Below are 24,478 nucleotides of genomic sequence, written 5' to 3' on the forward strand. Positions count from 1 at the left end.
TTAAACATCTGTTCTACTGACGATCCGTCAGAGTTGATGTCAGGGTCACCCCTTCGCCCCCCCGAACCAAAACACACAAAACTCCACAGCACATCTACATGCTAAGATTGTCAAAGTCAAGCTAGTATAGCTGGCCTACTTCCATCTCCCTTGCTTGCTTTTTTTTTTTTTTTTTTGACATAAACCTTTTCATGACCTGTGAAATGTCACACCCTTGGACCTTGTTGTCAAGATGTTGCGGTGTTGACAATTAGCAGAAAAGCACTGCGTTCTTTTATCTTTTATAAATCACACATACATTTAAGATTTAGCGCGTTATATTGACATTTTGACAGCTAAACCTAAAACATGGCTAGCAGTTTTTTGCCCTTCATCAGAGAACTGGAGGACGGGAACTTGTGCACGTTATGTCACGTTGCAACGCGTCTCCAGGCAACCAAGTTCTGTAACTTGTTGGTGAAGACTGAAGGATTTAATACACTAGGGTCTGTTTTTTATTGGCCTCTATCTAGTCTAGACATTTCTTAATGTATGATAAACATCCTACTGAGAGCCTTTGACATCACTGAGACAGTTTATGAATTCCTGCAGAGAAATCCATGTCTCATGATCCAGTCGTCAGGAGGTCAGACAATTGCGCTGGATGGGAAACGGATAACAGCCTCCTTGTAGCAGCAGAGATTAACATTTTGCTCGACGGCACTTAAACAAGCCTGTGTGATGTCCTCAAGTGGTCGAATAAGGATTTCGTTATACCTTCCTTTATCAAACGGCATTCGAGAACGAATTACGGCGAAGAATGAAAAAAAGCGGCGTAACCCGGGGCAGAGCGCTCATCGCATTAATCAGTGGTCCTTCTCTTCATTACGGCCCGTCTGGCCTCAGCTCTCCAAAAATCCTCATCAGGCCGAACCGAAGACAAAACAAGGGCAGAGGACTCGGACGGAAGGAGCAAATACCACTTTCTTAAGATATGAAAATCGATGGGAAACGACAGAAAGCAGAGGTGGAGGAATTTGGAATGAGCGCGGCGAGTAGAGAGCTCAGAGTAAAAAACAAAAGCTAAAGAGAAAGGAAAAAAAAAAATCTGGAAGGAGATTAAGGCACAGGACACCCACTGATAGATGAGTCATCCTAACACGAACACAGACGTGTATAAATATATCAGATCCTATTAGCTTAAGAAAAAGCTAGCCTTCCACTGCTTTAAAGTTCACTGGAAGTAAAAAAAAAAAAGAAAAGAAAAGTTGTGGTTGATGGAGGAATGTGAGACTGTGACAGTGTGTTTACAGCTCAATAATCTCAGCCTGTCTCGGTTTCTCGAGCTTTCCCAGCATCCTCAAACAAACAAACAAAAAAAAAAGATTTAAAACAGCAACACACAAGCCGCTATTTCACAAACTGTCAGAGCGTGAAACAAACAGGTTCCCTCTCCGGTAGTGACCGTACATCACTGCGGGTGTTAGTAAGTCGTTTTTTGTTGTTGTTTATTTTTAAGATACCACACTCATTAACTCCGCCGAGGCGGCGGAGCCCCGCAGTGACCTGTTCAATGAAGCAAAACCTCCAAAGGAAAGGGTCAGACAAAAAAACTAAACAAAAGCGGTGAGGCGCCGTCTGATCTGCATTTCATCTGACTGGGAAACGACTTGCACCGTCATCTGGGCACCCATCGTTTCTTGTGAGCTCCTGTATCGTGTCACAGGAGGCTGTTATTTAGACGTTTCACGTCGTGGTGCGATTGCTGATAATAGGAAGCCTGTGTCAAGAAAATCCGAGCTCATCCCACTTCCCCATGCTGGAGATTTTAGTTTAACAGTAATAATAAATAAAGTTATCTTTAAAATGAATCACTCAAGTGACATCTAGGCCCAACAGTAGACTTAAGTGTCAATAAAATAAATCTGGTTGTGTGTGTTGTTTTTGTCTCATGCAAACTTTGCTTTAATTCAACTTTTTTCTATCTAATCATAAGAAATCATAGTCAGTCAGAGAGATTCATGAAACAAGAAAAGCAGGTTTCCTGGAAAAAGAGGAAGTTTCCAGCCTGCAGATTTATAAATATAAATGAGACTATTCCTTAGCTTAAAGCATGAAAGTTTTAAAGAATGAAATCTAAACATTGTGAGTAATTTCATAAGATTCAAAGTAAAATACTTATATTAATATTGGTTTACTTGTAATAATACTTACACTTATATTTGTGAGAACACTTACAAGAAAAACAAGTAACTGTAACTTTGGTATCAAATAATTAGAATCATGGATTATTCTTGGTTTCTTTTCAGAAAACATCTGTAATAACTCACATTAAGATTATAATAAGTATAATTAATAAGTTATGGTTATAAAATCATAAATGAATGCTAAATCAGAGAAGCTAAAGAAAATAAATGTGATATAAATGTGATTTTGACATTGAACTTGAAATGGTGTTAAAGGTGTAACTGCAATTAAACATCACTGATATGTTGGAGGTAGATGGTAGGTGAAAGGTGAAAGGAAGGGAAAAAGGGGAACTAACAGGAGAGCAGAGATGATCAATGCTTTATTTAGAAAATGTCGTGCAGGCAACAGACACAGGAGGTTGAGCAACCCTGAGACATTAGCACAGACATCAGGAAATGTCTGTAAGACAGTGATGGATATGAGATCATCTGTCTAAGCAGACAGCCAATGAAAATGCACCAAAAGGGTGGATAAACCCTATAAAAGGTGGGTGCAAAAGAGGAACCGTTCGTTGGATCCTCCGGGCAGCTTCGAGCCAAGATCGAGATGGACAAAGAACTCTGCAGCTGAAGAAGAGCCGGGGCCACAGAGCCGAAGACTGTCCCGCTCATGGGGACCAACCCGTCTGGCCCACAACCTGTGGCTTCGAATCGCACTTCTCTCATCGGCTGGGTTCAGACCCCAAAGACAAAGATGAAGACAAAGACAAAGGCAAAGACAAAGAAGAAGAACTGGTGCCTTTTTTCCTGCCAGCACCAAGTCCTGTGTGACCTCACCATCCATGCGGAGAAGAAGCTCATCAGACCTACAGAGATCCCTGCCTTCGCCGATCAACATCTTCCTCCTGCTGCGACACCTTCTTCATCATCAGGCCAGGTCTGGGGTTCGAAACGCCAAACTCCGTCCGTCTCTCTCAAAGGTTCCCTTTTTTAGTTCTCAGTGTCAGCAGTAGGGAAAGATAGATTAGATGATTGATTTTACTTATTTGATTATTTCTGCTACTGAATTAAGCTGTACTGACCCTTGCAAAAATGCCTTACTAATAAAATATTTAGGATAAAGAAAATCTAAAAGATGTTGTGGACATTCAGTTAATGAGTCACCTTAAAGTTCTTTGATGGTTGTAAAATAGCTGTGATGTTTGATTCTGGAGAGGAAAAAGTGGAAAATGTTTTTAGGTTGCTGGTAGCCCATATTTAAAACCTCATCCTTGGGACTCGCCCGAGTCACTAAAACCTACCTGGTTCAGTAACAAATGCACGTTGTAAAATAGAGAACGAGCGACCGTTAACAGGTGTGCTCTGTGAAACTAGTTGGCTGTAGGCTGCTCAGTCTGGCTAATTCACAGGGGGAAGAAGGGTGGGACACCTGGATGTAGGCCGTTAAAAATCAGGTGAATCGTTTCTCGAAACCAGCTTAAACAGAGTTTACTTCAGTTCTGGACAGGGTAAATCCCAGCAGATTTAGGAAACTCAACGTACCCGTTAGAAGGAGAGCTGGTAGCACATCTCCCCTCTCAGAAGAGGAAGTACGAGAGTGAGAGAGTAGAGACAGAAAGAAGGGGGGGGGGGTGTTGCGCAACAACACCTGAAAAGACAGAAACAGAACGCTAACGGCCGAGCTTCAGGCCAAGAGACTGGATATGGTATTTGTAAGTGTTTGCAAACGTCACAAAAACTAAAAATCAATCTTTACCTCTTAATCTCAAACAGAAATGTTGAGATTTCTGCCTTGAAGACTTTTTTTGTTTTTAAAGCATCGCTCAAAAACATCAGACGTCAATGGAAACATAAACCATGCTGGATGTTTTCACTCATGTGATGTACGGAAGAGGGCAACGAATTCACAAGTGCATAACACATCTCTGTCAATAAAGTCAGAATACTGAGATTAAAATCCACATGCTGAGACTAAAGTAGGGATAAAACAAAAACTCGTGTAATTTCTTTGATTCAAATTTGAATTCTGAGATTGAAATCCAAATTGAAATCTGAATTCTTTGAATAGTCAGAGTTCAAATCCAAATTCTGATATTAAAGTTATTATTTTGAGATTAAAATCTAAATTCTTAGATTGTAGTCAGAATTCTGAGATTAGATTCCAAAGATAAGAGTCGTAATTCTGAAATCAAAGATGGAATTCTGGGATTAAAATCTGCATTCGGCTCTAAAGGTCAGATTGAAAATCCAAATTCTGATATTAAAGTTAGAATTTTGAAATCAAAATTTAAATTCTGAAATGCAATTTAGAATTAAAATCCAAATTCTTAGATTATAGTCAGAATCCTGACCACAAAACTGAACCCATTTGCACAAAATTGGCCAAATTTTTTTTTACATTAAAACAGATGCTGCAGAGTTTGCCAAACATCTTAAGTCCAATGAAGGTTTTTTTTTTATTATCAAATTCTACATTTTTATCACCCAAAAGATTTCAAACTTGAACTAACACCTTGTGACCTTGGTAGTTGTCAGTACCTCAAAAATGAAGAAAAAACCCCCAAAACACCATGAATTGTGGAAAGCATGAAAAAAAATTGAACCACAATAACATCCAGTTAGGACACCAACAAAGTCCAACTATTGACAGATGTTTTTTCGCCTACCATGACTGGTAGAAAATGAGTTGTTGTGTAAAAGACAGAACAGCAGAGCCATCGTCTGCCATGCTGAGTCCTTACTGACTGCACCGCTGTCTCATCTAGCTCTACATCTATCCTACACCCTTATCCTATTAGGGTAGGGGGGGGTGCTGGTGGCTATCCAGCTGTCTACAGGCGAGAGGCAGGGTAAGCTTGGACAGGTCATTTTGAAATATCATTATATATAAAAATATTGTCTCCTATCACAGGTTTTCCTTCCACTCAACTTTTTGTGAATACAATTTTTATAAAATTCAAATTTTCTGAGAGAGATTTTATTTGATCTTTCCCTGTAAGCTATAGTTATCAAAATGTCCAGAAATAAAGGCTTGAAATATTTTTGCGATAATTCTATATGAGTTTCACTTTTTGAAACGAGTGAACATTTTCACAGTGACAGAATTGTAGACGGGTTTTTTTTACACTCAATTTTGTTATTGTAACGTAGCAAAACATGAAAATAAAAAGGGTGTGAATACTTTTGTGCTCATATTAACTTATTGAGCTTCTGCCTGCTGACTGGACTGAGGACAAACCTTTCTGACCACAAAACAAGGCTTCCTTTTTGTTGTTGTTTTTCCTCAAATACAGCTGGAACCCCTAATTTGCCAAGTCAACAGGATTCGCTGGCCGGAGGGACGTGGGAGGGTTCTCCTGGTGGGCCGGCACATGGCGACTCGGGCTCTCTAATGGGGGAAATTGATTTTCTCAAACTCATGTGAGACGTCAGCGGAGCGTGAAACATCGCCTGACATCCGCAGGACGCAGGCTCCACTCGACGTCCGAGTGTTGCCGCGGCGGCAGCAGCAGCAGGCTCTTCGCCAATCAGAGGCTAAGATGGCTCTGATTTTTTTCCTCCTTAGAGGAAAAAAACAACAAAAACAAAAAACTGAAAAGCTGTTTTGTTCCGCGCCTGTCTGGAGCGTACGGTTCACTGGCTGCTCGTCCATGTGGACGGCGGAGGAGCCTAAACGCCACTCGCTCGCCTCGGAGGGATTTGACACCAGTGACCTGTTCTGAACGGCCCAGCGCTCACGCCCACACACACCCCACACACTACTCTAATTTCTACCATCTAACTGCTTTAGTATGCATACGACTCAGAAACCGAGGGAGTATTGGAACTTTTTGGGAAGCAGATGAGTATAAAAAGAAAACAAAATTGAGGGCCATTTAAGAATGGAAAAGAAAAAAAAAAGAGTAAATTTCTATTTCAACAATTCAGAAATTTTGAAATTAATCTCAGATGTTTCCCTGAAAGAACTTGGAAATTTCCTAGCTTCAAATGTCAAAAGTTGGCTTGGAAAAAAAAAAGAAAAAAGTCAAATTTTGAGATTAAGCTCAGAAATCTTCCAGAAGAAACTTGGAAATGTGTGAGTTTGAAAAGTTGACAATTTGCAAGAAAAAACCCCTCAAAATTACAATTTTATCTCAGGTATTTCGTATAAAAAAACTAGGAAATTTCTGAGTTTGAAAAGTAAAAACAAATGCTAGAAAAATAACTAAGAACTATTACATTTCTGAGTTTCAAATGTCAAAATTTGACTGTTTTTTTATTTATTATTATTTTTTATTTCTGAAATTAACTTCAAATTTTCTGAGGTTTGGGAGGAAATGTACTTATTTTCTTTCCATCTACAATGGCCCCAACATGGCATCGTAATTATACATCATTCGAAAAAGTCTTTTCCCACATGAGACAACTGACGAGATTAATCTTTGATATTGTGCAACGATATTTAACAAACAAAAAGGATTATTTAATCACCATGAGACAAAGCATAAAAAGACAACATAGCCAAAGGGACATTTAAGATAAAACAAACAAATACCTCCTCAAAGTTTCTCTACAGGCTTCTATGAGATAGTTTCTGCACTAGCAATTTAGCGCTCCTTATTTGGACTCTCAAGATCAGATCCTTGGGCTCCAACATTGATTTCTTCATGGTTTGCTGCAAATAACTTCACAGACCTGATGTATGACTTGATCAAAATTTTTTTGGAATATCTTCTTTGCCTTAATATTGGCTGAAATGCTTCACCAATTGTTTTGTGTATTGCTGTGAGTTTCACTACTTCCACCACTAGAACCGCTTTGTTTATCGGAGGTTCGTTACACTTCCATGTCATGAAACTGACCTGTTTGACCTGAAAGAACCATAAAAATATGTCCATTTATATCCAATTAAAGGTATAAAAATAAGGTCAAACAATAAGGTGGGTGGTTAGACAACAGCCTGTGGCAACCTAGACAGAATTACCCGAATAAGTCATTTCTATGCCAGTACAGAAAGTTCTCATTTCATTATGTGTTACAAATCCTCGTATTTGTTGCAAACAAAGCGTGGTCGCTGCTGCCAGATATGGGAAAGCCTTCACTTTCTGTGCAACCAGAAAGGTCTTGTTAAAAAAAAAAAAAAGTCCCACCCGGCACAGAGTGTGGCTCACAACATCAGCCGCTGTAAACGCTTCACATGGTAAACCGCGTGTGCCGAGGTTAATCACTACAGAGAGAAATTAGGGTGAACGTAGAGACGCCACACACGACCAAACAGCCATTTGCTCGCCGAGCGGCCATTAAAGACGCTTTTTTTAAGATAGGAATCCTACAATAGCTGGCCTTTTTTGTGGCAGGAGATGAATGAGGGTGGGAGAGGGATACAGTTACAGAAGGGCGAGGTAGGTTAACGAGTGTGGACGCAGAGGACAAACCTCCGCTGGTTACGGCTTTATCTGTTCGATGCACAAATCGCTCTGCGCCGGTAACGAAAAAGCAGGGCATTCTCCGTCTTTTTTATCGGCAGTTCAGCTCTCGCCTCTCGGCACCAACATCTGGATGGGATTCCTGCTGCACTGACTGTGAGCTACTGGCATTCTTCCACCTCCTCGTGCAGTCTACCATAGACTTTCATCTCTCCCATCTCCCTCTTAACTTTTCTCCCACTGTCTCCTTTTGTCTAGCAGGGAGTGGTGGGGAGTATTGCTCCCTTATTACTGTATGTTATGTCTCCCACAGTGGCTTGAATGTATGCTAGGCGGCCGTGTGAGAGTCTACGGGTGGTTTGCATCGGGTTTTTTTATGCTTACCTCACCAGGGTATTTTTAGCCAACTCACTGACATCGACGGAGCCTCGCCAAGAACTCCACAGCCCTTAAACGTGTCCACATTTTGTGACTTTATATGAGGGTAAAGTGGCTGAATAGTCACACATTGTTTTCAAAATGTAAAAAGGGCCTTGTAGATTTGCATTCAGCTCACACTTCACTAAATGAACCGGACTTCACAGAGTTTAGAGTGTGAATGCACCCTAAGATGATGTTATCCCCAACCTATTATCTCTGTCCCTTTCCCTTTTGCTTGACCTTTTTCACAATTATGCACTAATTTGAATCTAGTACATCGAAGCTTCTGGTTGTAAAGCAACAACACTTAAAACAGTTCAACGAATTTGAATTTTGTAAAGGCAGACAGATAAAACACATCAGAAATCCTCGTTCCCCCCATCCCTGTTGCTGCCGCCTAACCTCACACAACTCCCTTTTCATGCGTCTTCCTCTGTGAACGCCCATGTTCCCTCTCACATTGCCTGAGAGCGAGGGTAAACACACGTGTGGACCAGGCGCACAGACATCAGCTGTGCTTTGTTGCGAGTTGCCGAAGTGAGTGCTGACATTGCGGGGCCTTCTCATCGCCTCCCGGGCGCAGCCTTTGTGCTCTAAGTGCTCTTAATCACTAACGATAAGAACACTTAAACACTCCCTAATGTCGAACGCTCGAGTGTCAAAGCTATTAGATATAGTACGGCACCCAAGTGTGAAGTCCGGCAGCTGCGGCGGACTAAACGCAAGCATGCTCGTCGTTTATGGTTGGAGGGGAGGAAGAAAAGACAAAAAAACAACAACATGTGTTTTCACATTTAAGCAAAGACTGCTGTTGGGGAGAGACCAGGAGAGGATTTACTATGAGGCAGCCAACAAACATATTTATGTTCTACACGAGGCGCAGAGGAACCCTTTGACCTCTACTGATTTGAATGAGAAAGGTTTCTTGTTATAACAAGATGTGACACGAGAATGTTTTGAGATTTATATCTCATTAAACGCAAGATATGCTCCAAGCTAAATGAGAAAGCTCAAAACAGGAAACGGGTGATCACAAATGGTTTATTATTAGCTTTACCATATCCGAGTTGTGACTGTTCAGTTGAATTTTTTTCTATTTCCGAATTCACCATGCTAAGCGCTAACACATCATGCTAACAGTAAAGACCCCCACCCCGTAGAGGTCCGAGCGGACTCAACCTCTACTCTACTCAAATGGACATCAGCCAGAGACTTCAAGGCAAAGGTAAGTTTTTCGATGGAGAAGAAACATATCAAGGTGCGCAGCTAGCTCAAACTTGCTAGCATCCATCCGGACTGTGGGAATTGAAGAAATTTTTAAGGAATTGAAGGAATTTCAGGAAATGTAGGCACTAAACTATGAAATCTCAACCGTCTGTGAATAATGCAGCTCAGAATACGGGCAGTCTGTAGGAGCCTTAACACTCTTCAGTGTGGAAGTTGTTAGTGTGGAAAGAGGTCTTAAAGCTAGCAAGTAGAGGAAACACTGAACTTGTTGGAAGATCTTCAAAAGGAAACCTTTTGCTATTGAGGCATATTCACAGCTCATTGATAATAACATTAAAAAGAGTGAACATTTGACCTATTGTACCTTTATTAGCTTATGTCAAGGAATAAGCTAGATTTGGAAGAAATTTGTTTTTTTCTAAAACAGTGAGTCTCTTCTAAAGTCCTCAACTTTACAGGAACCCCACTAAAATTGATTGCCACTCGCTATTAACAATGCTAAGGTTAGCTATCTCTTTAATCATGTTGAATTTGCTCTGGAATAACTATCCAAACCTGCTCTGAAACAGAACTCATAAATGATGATTTCAACATCTAAAACCTTTCTGACAATATGAAATATGTAAAATAAATCTGTCATTTTAAGTGCTCCAAGATATTTGATTATAGATTTTGATTTCTGTGTGTGTTATGGTAGAGCTGTGGAGGGAAAGTTGGAATTAGTTTCATTATGTTTCCACTTCTCTGGTCTTAATACTAGTTGGATATACTTTTATTAAATGAGTAAAATTGAACAAAATTAATTTTGGGGGAACAATAGCTTCAAGTTTTTCCAGCACAAGCAGCCTGCTTGTATAACCTTAAAAAAAACATGTTTGTCTCAAAAGGAAGAAAAAGCATGAATCACAGATGAATGAATCACAATATGGCAAAACTGCACAAACACTTTAACAAAAAGCCACCACATCAACCATTTATGTTTATTTTTCTAATAAGGAAATATGATTTCAACCTCGCATACGGAGTCTGGATCCAGTCCAAACTAAATCATAATGTTCTTGATATTTAACATTCAGTCCCTGTGAGAAAAAACTTTGTTGAACCACCTTTAACAGCATTTAGTCTTTCAGGATATGCCTGTTCCATCTTTCACATCTGCAGATGGGATGTTTAATGAATCTGAGCAAAAAATGACTTTTTTCTAAAATGCGAGCCAGATAAATTGTCTGCAAGTTAGAAATTCAAATCCTGTACCGTAAGCAGTCAGGCAGAAATGAGCACATTTAAGGTTTATTAGTCATTTTTTAAATTACCCTTGATTCACCGTGCAATGAAAACTTTGCTATTATTCACTGCAAATCAATTAAAGTGCAAAATTTACTCTTGTAGAAACTATAAATATGATGCATAAATTAGCTAATATTAAAGAAATATAATCTCTGTGTTCATGCTGTAAACACATTCTAGTGCCTCCCCATAAAGGACTTGGAGGCTTTTCTTCTCTTTTCTTCTTAGCTAGTTGTTAGATTGAGCGGCTAAACCCTTTCCTCTGCCTACATCTCCCAGAATGCTGTTTGATTCTGTAATCGGAGTTCAGTGAAATTATTGAAGATTCTATCGGACGTATTTTCTATTGATATTGATCCCATGGGTAATTTAATGTCCAGTCCTATTCTCATGAGTAGTTTTGCATGTTCCACTTTGGTGTCGCCTGACCAGAACTCCTTCTTTTACAGGTTTGCTTTATTTTCTACATGTCTTGTAGGAAACCCAGTAAAGTCTTGGATTCAATTCCTGACTCTGGGACCTTTGCTGAATGCCTTCCCCTCTTTTCTCTCTACCTACTTCCTATCTGATCGGCAAATAAAGGCTAATAGTGCTAGTAAGAACTTTAAAAAAGCCTCTCCATAAATTTATCCGACTTATATACTGCGCTTCTTGATGCTGTAGGTTCACCAACATTTTGAACATCATGCACCTTTTTCCTTTAGGTTTCCAATTAATCTACGACATGTTGGCCTAATTTTAAAATCCAAGCAAACTCACTGGAAATTGAGCCTTCAGCAAGACAAAATCTGAAAAAACACTTTAGCAAGACACTAAGGGTTTGTGTAGAGGATTAAAGGCCATCCATGCAGGCAACACCGTCAGCCGACAGATTGGGTTTTGACTGAAACGGATGCCGTCGATTCTGTGAAAACCCTTCCCCGCGCCCAAAAATAAATCTCAGACACTCTCTATGCTAATTTTGCCTGTCACAAAGTCTAAATGCCATTATCACTGGGGTCAGGTGCTTTCATCACATGCACAAGCACGCGCGCAGACGGGCGGGCGGACAGCCGTAAGTGGCGGTAAAGGCGGCGAACGCCTCATGTGGCGAGAACAATAGACCAGGCTAATTGTAATCTGCCATTCAGGCCCAGATCCACTCCTCACAGGTGGAGGGAAGATAATATTGTGGGCTCAATCAACGCCAATTCAGAGCGCACAGACACCGGCTACCCCCGACGTTTCGTCACGGTGAGGTCACAAACGCAGGTTTAGAAGCGCGGCGCTTTCCACAGGGGCTCCTCTTCACGGCAGCGTTCCCACTCTCCAGACTGTCTTCTCTAGGTGTATCTCTCTAATCCTCTGTTCAAACAGTACTGACAACGGCTTTATTAGCTTTCGGCTGACATCACATTGTACTGTCACTGCTTGGGTGGTAGGGGAGTACGAGCTCTGCTGTTCAGAAAGGAATGTTCCTTTGAAATTTGTCCTTCTGGGGTAAAAAGAAGAAAGAAAGAATGAAAAAAAGAAAGAAAGAAAGTGAGGCTGTACAAGTTTGGCACTTCTTTGAAACTTCTCTATCAGTCAAACCTTAGCTCATGCCTTTACTTTCTTCCCCTCTGAACTGCAGAGCTCTCTGATGTGTCGTCTTCTGTATCAAACACATCATCCAAGGTCTGTTTGCCAAAAGGGATAAACTGTTAGAAGGAGGATTATAGCTCTGAAAAACATAGCAGTAATGCTATATTTATTTGCTTTTAGGCATCGGAAAGACTTGGAAAGATCGGAGAGTGTGATAACAAATGGGTTGTTTACATTGACTGTTCGACTCCTGGCTCTGACTATGTCCACAAAGAATCTGCAACTGTCTACTGCTGCATGGAGTCCAGCATCACAACCCGAGTTCAGTCACCGGTTTCAATCGAATTTTTACATTTCCACAAGGCGACTGATTAACCAATAGGTGCAGGCGAGCAACAGAAAGCCACCGGACCCAACGATCGTTACATGCGTTGTTATTTATCTGTCGCGAAATTGTTACTTGAAAGAGCTCGAAATAATTGCAGCAGAGAGTTTTAATCAGTGAGGTCATCAGATCTGTAAAAACAAAAACAAAGAAAATGTTGTACGTGCTGGTTACACTGTGCTGCTTTTTGAAGATCTGAATAAAACTGGTTGTTGAAGACAGCGTTCAAAAGAGCAGGGGAGTTTGATTAAAAGGTTGATTGGAGGAGCAAAGGAAGATAAAAAGAAAGTCCCGAAAATGACAGTTTCAAATGGATACTAAAACCAGAAACACTTTGAAGACGATGGAAAACTATCATCTGGATGGAACCAAAAACAGAACGGTCACAACTCGGGCAATAGTCAACTCCAAGGTGACCAAAGGACATGGCTAAAACCTGGGAAATCCTCAGGAAAATCATTTTGAGGTCTTTAAGGTCTGAATATTTAAAATTTATTAAAAATTGGTTTTTACTGAATGTCTCATGGACATATTTAACAGTGATGGAGTGCTGGTGAAGCATTAGTGGCACAATGACCAGACTAGTGGGTTTTCAAAGGACTTTCTATGTATTATAAGAGCTAGAATGTTTTTCATGGACCACTTGTTAGTTTACAAAGCACATTTGTTGTAACCTTTTTAGAATATATGTTTTTTTCCCACTGTACCGTTTTTATTATAAAATCACAAACAAAGCCAATGTCCATAAATTAGCTGGTTGCTAGAAGGCCTGCCTAAAGGGCAACGGTTGCTTTGTGACATTGCTTATGGTTGGTTCCTGACCAAATACATCTAAACAGAATGAAATAAAGCCAAACCAAGCTAACAGAAACAATACGAGTTCAGGGAAGGTGTCTGCTCTGTGAGGAGAGACAGATCACAGAATAATGTAGGTAATGTGTGACTTTACCATCTCTATAGATGACAGCAAGATTGAAATGAAGGAAGCGGGGCAATTACTAACAGTGTGTTTAACCTTTGGGCTACCAGTTCATCTGAGCTCCGCAGAAGAGACTCGCCAAATTAAATCACATCTCTTAACCCGGGGCAGAGAAGTCAGAGAGCATGGAGGGGCTCGGGCTGCCGTGGCAACAGCAGAATCTGAACCTCAACTCCTCGGCTCTCGCAAGAGCTGCAATTTTAGAGATGTCACCTCACCATAAAAGTTTGTTAATGTCAGTTTCCCTCAAATCCTTATGCTTGCCAATTGTTCCTACTTGGAACACATGAAATCAACTTGTTAAGATTAGTTTGGGGAGCAGATAAAATTATGCAACAGTCTACTTAGTCAGTTCACCTATCCTTCACTGTCCGTCACAATCCTTCAAACCCACCCTCCCTGACAACACCTCATCTCTCCTCCTGCTCTTCATCCCATCGCCCTCATCCCTACTTTCAATTCTCATTCTTCATCCGCTCCTCTTTGTTCCAGGTTCCATCTGGACGTTGGTGTGGTTAGAGAAAAGACCGTTGCTTGAATACTGCACCCCCACACTGAGTCACCACCATCTAAACCTTTATCAGGAGTTCCCCCCGCATTCCCCTCAATGACATCCCCACGTTCAATCCATCCATCACCTCAACCCCTTTCTTCAATTAATCTGTAAACTCATATCACTGTGGTTGTTGGTAGAGAAATTACTTTTGAGGAAAACATGTTCTCCTGCTGCTTATTAGATCCCACTCACTAACTTTTGCCACAATGAAGAGATAATGTGTGTTATTCACTGCAACTGTAACTGCTATTAACGTCAGGCCTTCCTTTGTTTTTCAAACCCCTACTTTCAGCTTTTCTTTCAGCGAGTTTCCTTTCCTTCAATGTTGTCATATTACACTCCTTGTTTTTAAGTGGTCGCTCCTTTTGTGTCTGCCGTTCATTCTCTTGGTGTGGGGCTGTACAGTAGCACGGTTGGGAGAGATGTTACCTTGCAGAAAAAGGTCCTATGTTGAAATTCCAGCCTGGGGTCTTTCTGCATGCAGTTTGTGTATTCTCCCTGTACTTGTGTGGGCTCTGTCCAGAAACTCTGCCTTCCTCCTACAGTCTAAGAACATAAATGTTGTCTCCTACCTAATGACTGCTGGAGGTACAAGCACTAGCGGGTACAGACAACAGATGGATGGGTTCTCCTGGCATCCCGCTCACGAGTCTCCGCAATGCATGTGCTGAGTTGACCTTTCCCAATGACGATTAAGCTGATCAATAAACTCTTGATAGGCATGCTGTGGTGACGTAGGGGATAGCGCGACCCATGTTTGGAGACCTTGAGTCCTCGACACGGCCGTCGCGGGTTCAACTCCTGGACCCGGTGATATTTGCCGCATGTCTTCCCTCCTCTCGTTCCTCCTTTCCTGTCAGCCTACTTTCATATAAGGAACACTAGAGCCCACAGAAAGACCCCCTGGAGGGGAAAAAAATAAAATAAAATAAACTCTTGATCCGTCCGCATTCTCTGGATACTCTAAAAGCAGTAGAATTGCTGCCCTTTGGTGTTGAAAGGAGTCAGATGAATGGATTGGGAACCTGATCAGAAATCCTCCCGGGTGCCGGCCTTTGGGGATTTTCTGGGCATGTCCCAATAGGAAAAAATCCCAGGTCCAAGATCGAACAAGAAGGACAGTGTATGTCTCTTCTGTCCTGGGAATCCCTTGGGATCTCCAAGAGTGAGCTGGAGAGTTGGCTGGGGAGAGGGTTCTCTGCACGTCCCTTCTAGACAACAAGATTGGCTTGTTGTCCTTGCAAGCCAATCTCAGAGAAATGAAAAACTGAGGTTGGGCGGATTTTAATTTTTTCTTTTCATATCTTTCTTTTCCATCTGTTGCCATTCCATTATCTGTCCTGCATTTTTCCAGTTCATTCTCTCTCCTCTCTCAATTTGTTGTCTATTTCTTCTAGCCATTAATTTAACTGCTTTTGTTCTTTCTACTCTGTTCACGTTTTGTTCCCGCCAACTCATTATTTTTCTTGTCCAATTTGCCATTTCAAAGTTGTCTTGGCAAATATTTCCTTCGAAAATTCCTTCTTTATTCATTGTTTCCTCCTTTTGCTCATTCTGTTCTGTTTTCCATCTTGTTTGATTTACATCCTCTCCCCTTCTTTTTTCCATTTTCTTCTTTTCATTTGCTAAACATTAAGTCTCATTTAATTTCCTCCTATTTGTTCTCTCCAAAGAGTTTTGATTTTAATTTGTTTTATGCTACAAGCCATCCCTTGCCTTTCCTCTTCTTTGCTTTGCCCTTCTTTCTTCCTCTCAAAATACAAGTCCATATTAGGTAAAAGAGATGGAAGTGGATGCATCTATCTTCTGGAAGATTGAAATAAACATTCGACTTAAAATGCGTCAAAGACTATAATCGTTTGAACCACTAAAACTCGATCTAATCCCAAAAAGAGTGCGCAGAGGGAGGTCTGTTCTCTCCCAAATGACAGAGGTTTCTCTTTTTAGGACGAAGCTGCTCATTCCTCAGAGTCAGCGGACGAGAAAATAGGATGACTTAGTTCTATCTATTTGGAGCCACTTAGCAAGCGCCTCGTCTCCTCACCGCACAAGACGAACGGCATCGGAGAGAGCTGATGTAGCCCGGCCGCGCCTCGCCGCTCGGATCCCTCACCTGATGCAGAAGTTATTTTCCTTCTCTGTATTTCACAGCACAAGCATCAGTGTATCTCCATTAGCTTTTATGGTGTTAAAGAAGGTCGACAAATTAATGTCCACGCCCCCGCACGCGGCACTGTTGTTTGCTTTCCATCTTGGATAATGAAAAAGGAGAGGACTGCAAAAAGGCCAGGAATGCTGGAAAACGTTCAGAGAGAGCAGTTCTCCCTCTGGAGTTTCCAGCCTCTCTCTGAGCCCCGTCGACTGCTTCGCTTTTGTTTGAACAACGTGTGCATGGGCATGCGATGCAAACGTGAAGTTTTTGACGTTGGCGTGTCTGATGCCCTTCGGCGTTTGGAGAGTTTGAATGTATGTCTGTCTGCTTCATCCCAGTGGGAGGGTTTTCAGCTGGTGGCACTTGTTTTACTGAATAAAGACTCATCACGTGTGATGTCGTTACTTTCACCAAATAATGAATTAAATCTCAAGTGAGAAGTGAGCACATTACCAGCTCATTTATTTTTATGTTCCAAGCTCATTACTGCTCAAAGGTCCAGCTACAGTGGCTTTACCACTGTAGCTGGACCACATAAAATACCACATATTTTTTTCACACTTAACTTCCAAACCTTGGTGTATTTTATTAAAGGGTTAATAACGTGTTTTCCAGCCACCTGGTGCCACTTTATTGCATAATCAAGTAACTATACTACCTTCAGTTGTTATAAAAAAACTGTCTATATCAAATATGATTTAAAGAATTTTGACTTCATAATTTAACGCTTTGTAATTGGACCTCTGTCTCTTTAAGAAACTAATGCTCTTCCTTCAGAAAGTCATCACAACATGGCTCCTCTAGTTACCCTTTAACAATATTTCTACCAGCGTTTCAATGAGAAGTAGCTGGTATAATGAGCTCAGCTGATGTGCGGTTCCAACATGTGCTTGCTATTTGCTGCTGGCTAGTCTGAAGGAGCTGAGTGTGGGAGACGCGGGGCAGGGATGCTCTGTGAGGTGGAAGCTTGAAAACTGCAGTTTCAAGGCACGTCAAAGGCAGTGCTAGGTCGCCACGGGAGATTAAAAGATTTGTGAAACGTTCATGAAAGAATCAAGACACCACTACAGGTGTGTTTTTGATGAGGTAATTGCATTACAACATGATATCAATCTCAAAAAAGTCAATTTTACATATTTGTGAAACGGCAGAAAAACTAAACATGGCACGCATTTACATAGCCACTCAGTACTTTGGAAAAGCATCTTTTGCAGCACAGATCTTAAATTGTTACCTTTTGATCTTATTAAAGCTGTTCATTCTTTGTCAGATTGTGGTCAGAGTGCCACAGATTGTGATTTAGGTCTGGACTTTGACGAGGACATTCAACCACATCGATACCCTGTGATGTAAAACTCAACGTTCAGGTTCTTTGTTTTTCTTCTTGTCGTATTTAATCCATAGAACTCCATTGATTTCACCAGCTTTCCCGTGGCTTCTGATGAAAAGCAATGATGGCAGCAATGATTCTGCCACTATGTGAATATGCTTTGACGTAACCTCTTCCGGTGTAGTTCTGGTTGTGGTTTTAATGCTTTTGTACCCCTGGAAGGCGAATCTGTCCTCTAGAGTCAAGTCTTTAGAAACCTACACCTGTGCCTCTGGTCAACTATAAGTTTTCCTGTCAACAGATTTCATTTAAGGCAATCAGCGTAAAGGAGACAGAATATAAATGTGCATCATGCTTTCTAAATCTTAATCTGCAACACCTTTTTGAAAATTATGTATTTATTTTAATATTTTAAACCCTAATAAAGAAATGGAAATGATTTACGGCAGGGGTGTCCAAAGTCGGTCCTGGAGGGCCGCCATCCTGTGTGTTTTAGTTCTCTCCCTGGTTTAACGCACCTGGATCCAATGATGGCTCATTAGAGGCCTTAGGAGAACATTGACAAGCTGAGAAGGTTGTTACTACAACCAGGGAGAGAACAAAAACATGCAGGATGCCGGCCCTTGAGGACCGACTTTGGACACGCCTGATTTAAGGGGTATAAATATGCCGCTTTCTTGATCGTGTCTGTTTTATCCATCACAGGAATTTATATTTAAGTAGGGTGCATAGGGCTCAGTGTTAGGTCTTAGTAGAAGAAGTTCCAAAAGAACATAATCAAGCTAGACAAAATGAAACACTTCACCTGAATAACCTCAATTTGTCTGAAGAGGCGTGTGTTAGAGTGGTGGTGTGAGGCGCAGACGATGAAGGCATTTTCCAGGCAGCTAGGGGTTTCACAAACTGCTGAAATGGAGTAGCACTGTGGGAAATGTCAGGTCAAGCTTGAAAAGACATAATTTGTCCCACCGTGGAGGAAATCAAGAGGGCCTTCGTCGCTGCTCTGAACAGGCTGCTGGGAGATTGCTTTGAGGTGGTAAAGCCTCTGTTGCTTACAGTCAGGGCCGACGCTTTGGGTGGTAAAACAAACGTCTATTTTTGGGGGGTGGGAGAGTCTTTTATTCCTATGGATTTTTTATGGTAAACTGAACACACACTTTGATTGGCAAATGTATCAAACTTTTATAAAGATCTACATTTTACAATGTTTAGCCTTTTTTATGCATTTTGTCATCCTCATGGTGACCCTGAGGATTACATGCTACATTGTCTGATTAGCAGGTGAAGATATTCAGTTTGTTGACTTCTGTTTCTACACCCATTTTTTGAGAATCGACTACAGCTTCATGTGGTCACTTATGTGGTTAAAACATGGGAAGCTTGCTGGTCACAGATCCAAAATTTCGGTCTTCATGTCACTGAATCCGTGGACTAAGACATAACGCTGTAGAGGAAGTCACTAGCGCGTCTGTTAAAGACGTCAGTTTCCTGGTGTCAGGATGTAGGCAAAGATGGAGAGACATTACTGACCAAGGGAACATGGAGATTGTGATTGTAGGCTATGTAGGTCCAATATTGCTGACTAAAGAACTACAGAGTCTACGGATGAAAGGTAGGGGAGAAAGACCCCCCTGACCAAATAACCATGGAGACTATGCATGCATCAATTTCAACTTTTACCTTTTCATATAAAAGAAATAGGTTTTCCAGATGTTCCAAACAATTAGGAGGAATTCATCGTTTGTTTTACATTTCTGTCTCAAGGCCCTTCAGCCAAAGATCTCTCCCATCTTTCGCCAATCCCGAGCCGTTCTGCAAAACCACCCAGCCCCGTTTCCCAGAGCCCACTGTCCTGCATGTCTTAGAGATTATCTACTCCATCACACTTCATACAAATGATTGGATTAACCCTAGCTCTATAACTCATTTCCTAAGCGTGCCATTGAGGTCTGCAGAAGCCTTTTAATTACTCATTCCTTTTCAAAGAACATCTAACTCAAGGAGTTCAGTGGGTCCTTAGTGCAAGGGCGAAGGGCCACGGTTGTAGATGGACTTGATGTGATGGTGGCCAGCTTGTTTTCTTCTACAGTATTTGCTAACACAATGGGACATATTTCATAACAAATCAGTGTTTTGCACCAGGACCAAAACACCGTGAAAGAAAATTTAAAAGGACTCAGAGTGAGGGACTTACCTGTAGAATTTTGCACCGCTCAGAGTCACAGTTGATGTCTTCGCAGGGATGAAACATGCCCAGTGTCACGCAGTTCAGCAGGATCACCAACATGGACGCTCGTTCGAACCATGTGGAGGAGGGCGAGTTAAGGAAGGCAACACAGCAAGATGACAACACCAACAGGCAGAAACAACAAGCGGCAAACAGAAGGATGTGTTTCCTCCAGCGACCTCATTATGCTTGCCTCACCTGACAAGCGGATGCTGGTTTACCTCTTTCGGTACAGTTTGAAATCTAAAATTGTTTTCAAGAGCAAAATGAGCCACAGGAGAGTCGGGAGGAGGGGAAGCAGGGGGAAGAAACCCACCTGTAGCTGACACTCCTCCCGTTCTGCACCGTTGGGCAAGGACCTGCTAGGAAGGCGTGCTGGTAAATGATCAAATTGTTGCCGAGGGAACTGAATAAGCAGATAAAAAACGATGTGAGGCACAGCAGAGGAGCACGCTAAGAAACTGGGACAAATTCGATAGTGATAGGGTCAGTCAACGTGGGGTCGACATGGAAGGGCTTAATATAGTTAGGGCTTAAACACAACTGTGACACAAATGAATGAGTCGGCTATAGAAAGAAAAAGGAGGTTAACACTACACACACACACACACACACCAGAGCTGCACACCTACATCCAAACATTTATCCCGTACATTATAGATTGGTACTGAAGCTGCAGTCTGCACCCAACCTGGTTAACAAGGTTAGACGAGATAGACAGTTTGTCATCCTTTTGCGTGTGTGTCGGAGTGTGTGACGTGTGACCTAAAAGTCATAGAGGAAGGTAAATGTGAGCACACTGGCCAAGAGGAAAAACGACCTGCCGGGCTTTTACCGCATTAGCCGCCACATGATCATTTATCTTGCTAACCCATACCGAAGATGGGTCAGCTAGCCTTTTGCTAGCCCTCCATTGTATTATAAGAAGACTAAATGAGCCTTTATGTTGTAATGTAGCAGAATTCAAGGGTAGATAAATTCACCACTGAGGCATGTACTGACCTAAGAGGTTGATCTGAGGAAAATGACGAGAACTCGACCCCCATAAATACCTTCAGCTGCCCAGAACTTGATTTGAAAGTCATGTAAAATCACCTACTCATAAAGATTTTCAAAGGAGAAGTCAAAAGGTTACCAGAGAAGAATAAAAGCTCAAAAGAGTCTCCACGGCTCTATGCAGCCGTTTTGGCATCAGCTTTCGTTGTGTTGACAGTCAGAATTGCCATTCACTGGCCGACGATAATAATAACCTTCATTTGACCAGATAAAAAAACCTCGTTGAGATCTACATTCTTTATTTGCAAGAGTGACCTGGCAAGATGGCAGCACCGTTCACGAGTATCAACATTTACATTCAACTAGAGAAATTTAGTTCAGTTTAGTTTTGAAAACATCAAAGCATAAAATACTAAAAACATGACTATTAAATCAAAAGTCTCGTCTATAATACATGCAATACATGGTTACATAGTGATTTTATCTTCTTTTTCTATTAAGAAAACTGACCTGCACAGTTTTTCACCAGGTTTTTACTATTCAATTCCTAAGTGGTCATATGATCAATGTTAGAAGGGTTTTGTCCAGATTCAACTAGTTCATATAATTCAGATTCTGTCTCCAAAAAAAACCCAAAAGGATTCCCAAATCTCAATTTCAATCTCAGAGTTCAGTGTAGAATTACCCAGTTAAGCTTTGATCAGTTTAAGTCAGGGGTCTCAAACTCCAGTCCTCAAGGGCCGCTGTCCTGCAACGTTTAGATGTGCCTCTGCTGCACCACAACTGAACAGAATAATTAGGTCATTAAGGCTCTGGAGAACTGATCTACACAAGGAGGAGGTAATTAAGCCATTTCATTCCAGTGTTTTGTCCCCGTGGCACATCTAAAAACTGCAGGACAGTGGCCCTCTAGGACTGGAGTTTGACACCTGTGGTCTAAGTGCTATAGATTTTTAAATCAGAAGCAATCGAATAACGTCTAAGTTTTCTAATGTTAGCCATTTAGCTTAAGACAAATAGAGAACATGAAAGCAGATGTAAGCTTGTGTCGTTAGCTGTCCGTGGTAGCATTAGTTTTTTCAAATCAAATACATCATGCTATTCTGTCAGTGTCTTGTTTTCACATTGGTACTTAGCATGACACAAAATACTGTAACTGTACCCAGTTAGCTACAGTTAAGCTAACCGTCAGAGCAAGATGGCTACTTATATTATTACTTCAAAAAAGAAGTGAGAAACAGATATAGGGTGCCATAGTAATAGCTTTGACTGATTTAGCAAGTATGTGGTGGTTGGAAGAGAATACTTTACTAAACTTATTATTCTGCGTCAAGCCACCAAGTCTTGTTAAAGCCAAATGAGCCACATTTGTAAAATGGCACATTCAGCCAAAAAGGTAAATTGGTTTCACAAGGAGAAATGAGACCATGTCAGTTAAATACATTTCCAGCAAATACAGTAAATCCGGGGAAGCTGGGAATGAGCTGGACCCATTACCAGACAAGCATCCAGGTTAAAGAAGATATATGTTGATAATGGGAAACATTAAATATGAGTAATATGACTAATTTAATCAATATGTCTTCCTCTCCTGCCTTCGTTCTCTTCCTGTGCCTTCCCAGCTGGCGGTCTATAATTAAGCAAAGGAACGGGGTGTTTCCAAGTGTTCTGCCCCACTGTTAAACCCACACACACACACACCTTCATGGGTGTCAGCATGCCAACAAGTGGTGACGCCCCGAGGGATGGATTCAATTAGAAGGAAGATGCAGAGGGATATGCTCTGTCACAATCTGAAAGCCAGACGGCTACACACTCCGCTCACCGCAGACACACACTTTCAGAAGCAACACAATCGAGCTAATCAGCACCTCAAAACACACTCCGTGTTCTGCTCTCTTGGGTTCTTCTCAGCTCTCTCACACTTTCGCTCCGTCACGCTCGCGCACACGCAAAAAAAACATGCACACAATTAAAACCTCTTTCTTCTCGTTTAATGAAGGGAAAACAAAGAGGTAGCTTAATGTTCTACCACTGATTTCCTCTGATTTTCATCTCACCGTCCACTAGGATGCAAGTGGAGGCTGAAGCCAAGTGAAGTAAGGTAACAGAAAAGTTGGATGTTAAAGACTGGGCTCGTCCTGTGATGTTTTCTTCGGCTCTTCTATTTTTCATGATATCTGGGGGGTGAATCGTCAGCAGGTAGAAACAGTACAAGGGCAATCAATACCGGCGAGCCGCTCTGAATACTTATTATTCATTGTGTTTACAAGAACTCTCGCCGGACGTGGTTCTGCACTCGTCTCTTTCTGCACCCCGTTTCATCACACGCAACACTGTCTTGGCTTTTGAAACACTCGTCCTCTTAATCTTCGCCTCTCGCCAAAGATGATAAGGTTTTACCAAAAGCCGCAAAAAACATTTTTAGTATTCATTCATTCCGTCAGGTAAGAAATTGAATCAGGTTCCCATTCCGCCCCCATCGCTGAGAACATCTTTCATGTGATGGACCAACATAAAGAGTCTGTAGTTGTGAAATAGCAGGAAAAAAATAATGAGAAAAGTTCAACGTGCATATAGAGAAACTGACTTTTCGGCACTTCATGTTGAAAACATCAGGATTTCAACAGGTTCTTGAGCATTTTACCTCTTTGTTTTGATTGGGTCAGCCAACACAGCATTTTTTTTTTTTGGTGAACCACGAATCTATGCTGTACCACACAGTGTAGATTGTACCATACATCTATTGAGACGACATTGGAAACGTAAACCATGCTTCCATGCTGTAGAGATGTTTTTGCCTGGTAACCATCTCACTTGTTCACAGTCTACATTTTCAGATGTAAACTCTAACACTGAGTATGCTAACTGGGACGTCTTGTTTTTTGTTCTTTTTTGCTGTTATTGTCAAATTTATCACCAATGTTTTTGCTGCGAAACTTGTATTGCATGTGTTTTTGACTGGGATCTACCGCCTTACAGCTTATGAAATATCAAGATTGATGCATCACTATCATTTTTCTTCGAAGACTGACATGGTTGAGTCTTTAAATAAGTTGTATAAACGGGTTTCTTAGTAACCAGTATCTGGCACTGGACAAAACACCTGCACAGACAAGTGAATTCAAGCCAATCCATGAGCAGAAATGCGCACATTTATGCCGGATGACAGTGACAGATAGCACATTACAAAGGGCTGCTGCAGTCACAATCAATATTTCATGAAGATCCTTTCTCTTTCAGTTTCCACCTTTTTTAAGCCCCCCACCCCTTTTCATGGCATGTTCAGCACTCTTTCTGGAAGAAAAAGTTTTATTTTTGCCGCCCTACCTCCATAATAATAGCGGATAAGGCAGCGCGGAGAGAAAAGTGATAGGTGAGAGCAAACAAGGTCCTTTGAAGGGTTTGGAGAACGGAGGGATTGACAGGAGAGGAGCGCAGCTGTCTTTGACTATCTTGCTTCCTGTTTTGCTTACCATCACATGAAGTGATGGAGATTTTGGGGCTTAATAAAGTTTTTGGCATTCCCTGAAGGAGAGGAAGAATTGGCGTCTAGTTGTCATGGTACTAAGACAAGGAGCCATATTATTGTCAGCATTTCCTCTAACAGCCGTTTTGGAACCATCTAAGGGATTTCTTGCAGTAAAGCAACTATTTAAATGTACTGTCTTGTAATTCCACTAAGAAAATCTTCTAGAATCAGTTTTATTCAATGTTACAATCTATCTATCACCAATAGGTGCTACAAATGAAAAGTGTTTAATCACCAGCAAGTGTAAACAG

At 41.3% G+C, this 24,478-nt stretch overlaps 1 protein-coding gene across 15 annotated transcripts in view; it reads right to left on the reverse strand.

Annotated features, from left to right (window-relative positions):
• The window catches only part of cacna1g (calcium channel, voltage-dependent, T type, alpha 1G subunit), a 281,034-nt gene that overhangs the window by 160,078 nt on the left and 96,478 nt on the right, over positions 1-24,478 (reverse strand). For all 15 annotated transcript variants that reach the window (XM_028029261.1, XM_028029253.1, XM_028029260.1 and 12 more), the window contains one exon: positions 19,667-19,778. In XM_028029261.1, the coding sequence (XP_027885062.1) occupies positions 19,667-19,778 (112 nt within the window). The remainder of the gene's footprint in view (positions 1-19,666; positions 19,779-24,478) is intronic.

This window comes from Xiphophorus couchianus, chromosome 10 (genome assembly GCF_001444195.1).
Source record: "Xiphophorus couchianus chromosome 10, X_couchianus-1.0, whole genome shotgun sequence".
In the NCBI taxonomy this organism is placed as follows: domain Eukaryota; kingdom Metazoa; phylum Chordata; class Actinopteri; order Cyprinodontiformes; family Poeciliidae; genus Xiphophorus; species Xiphophorus couchianus.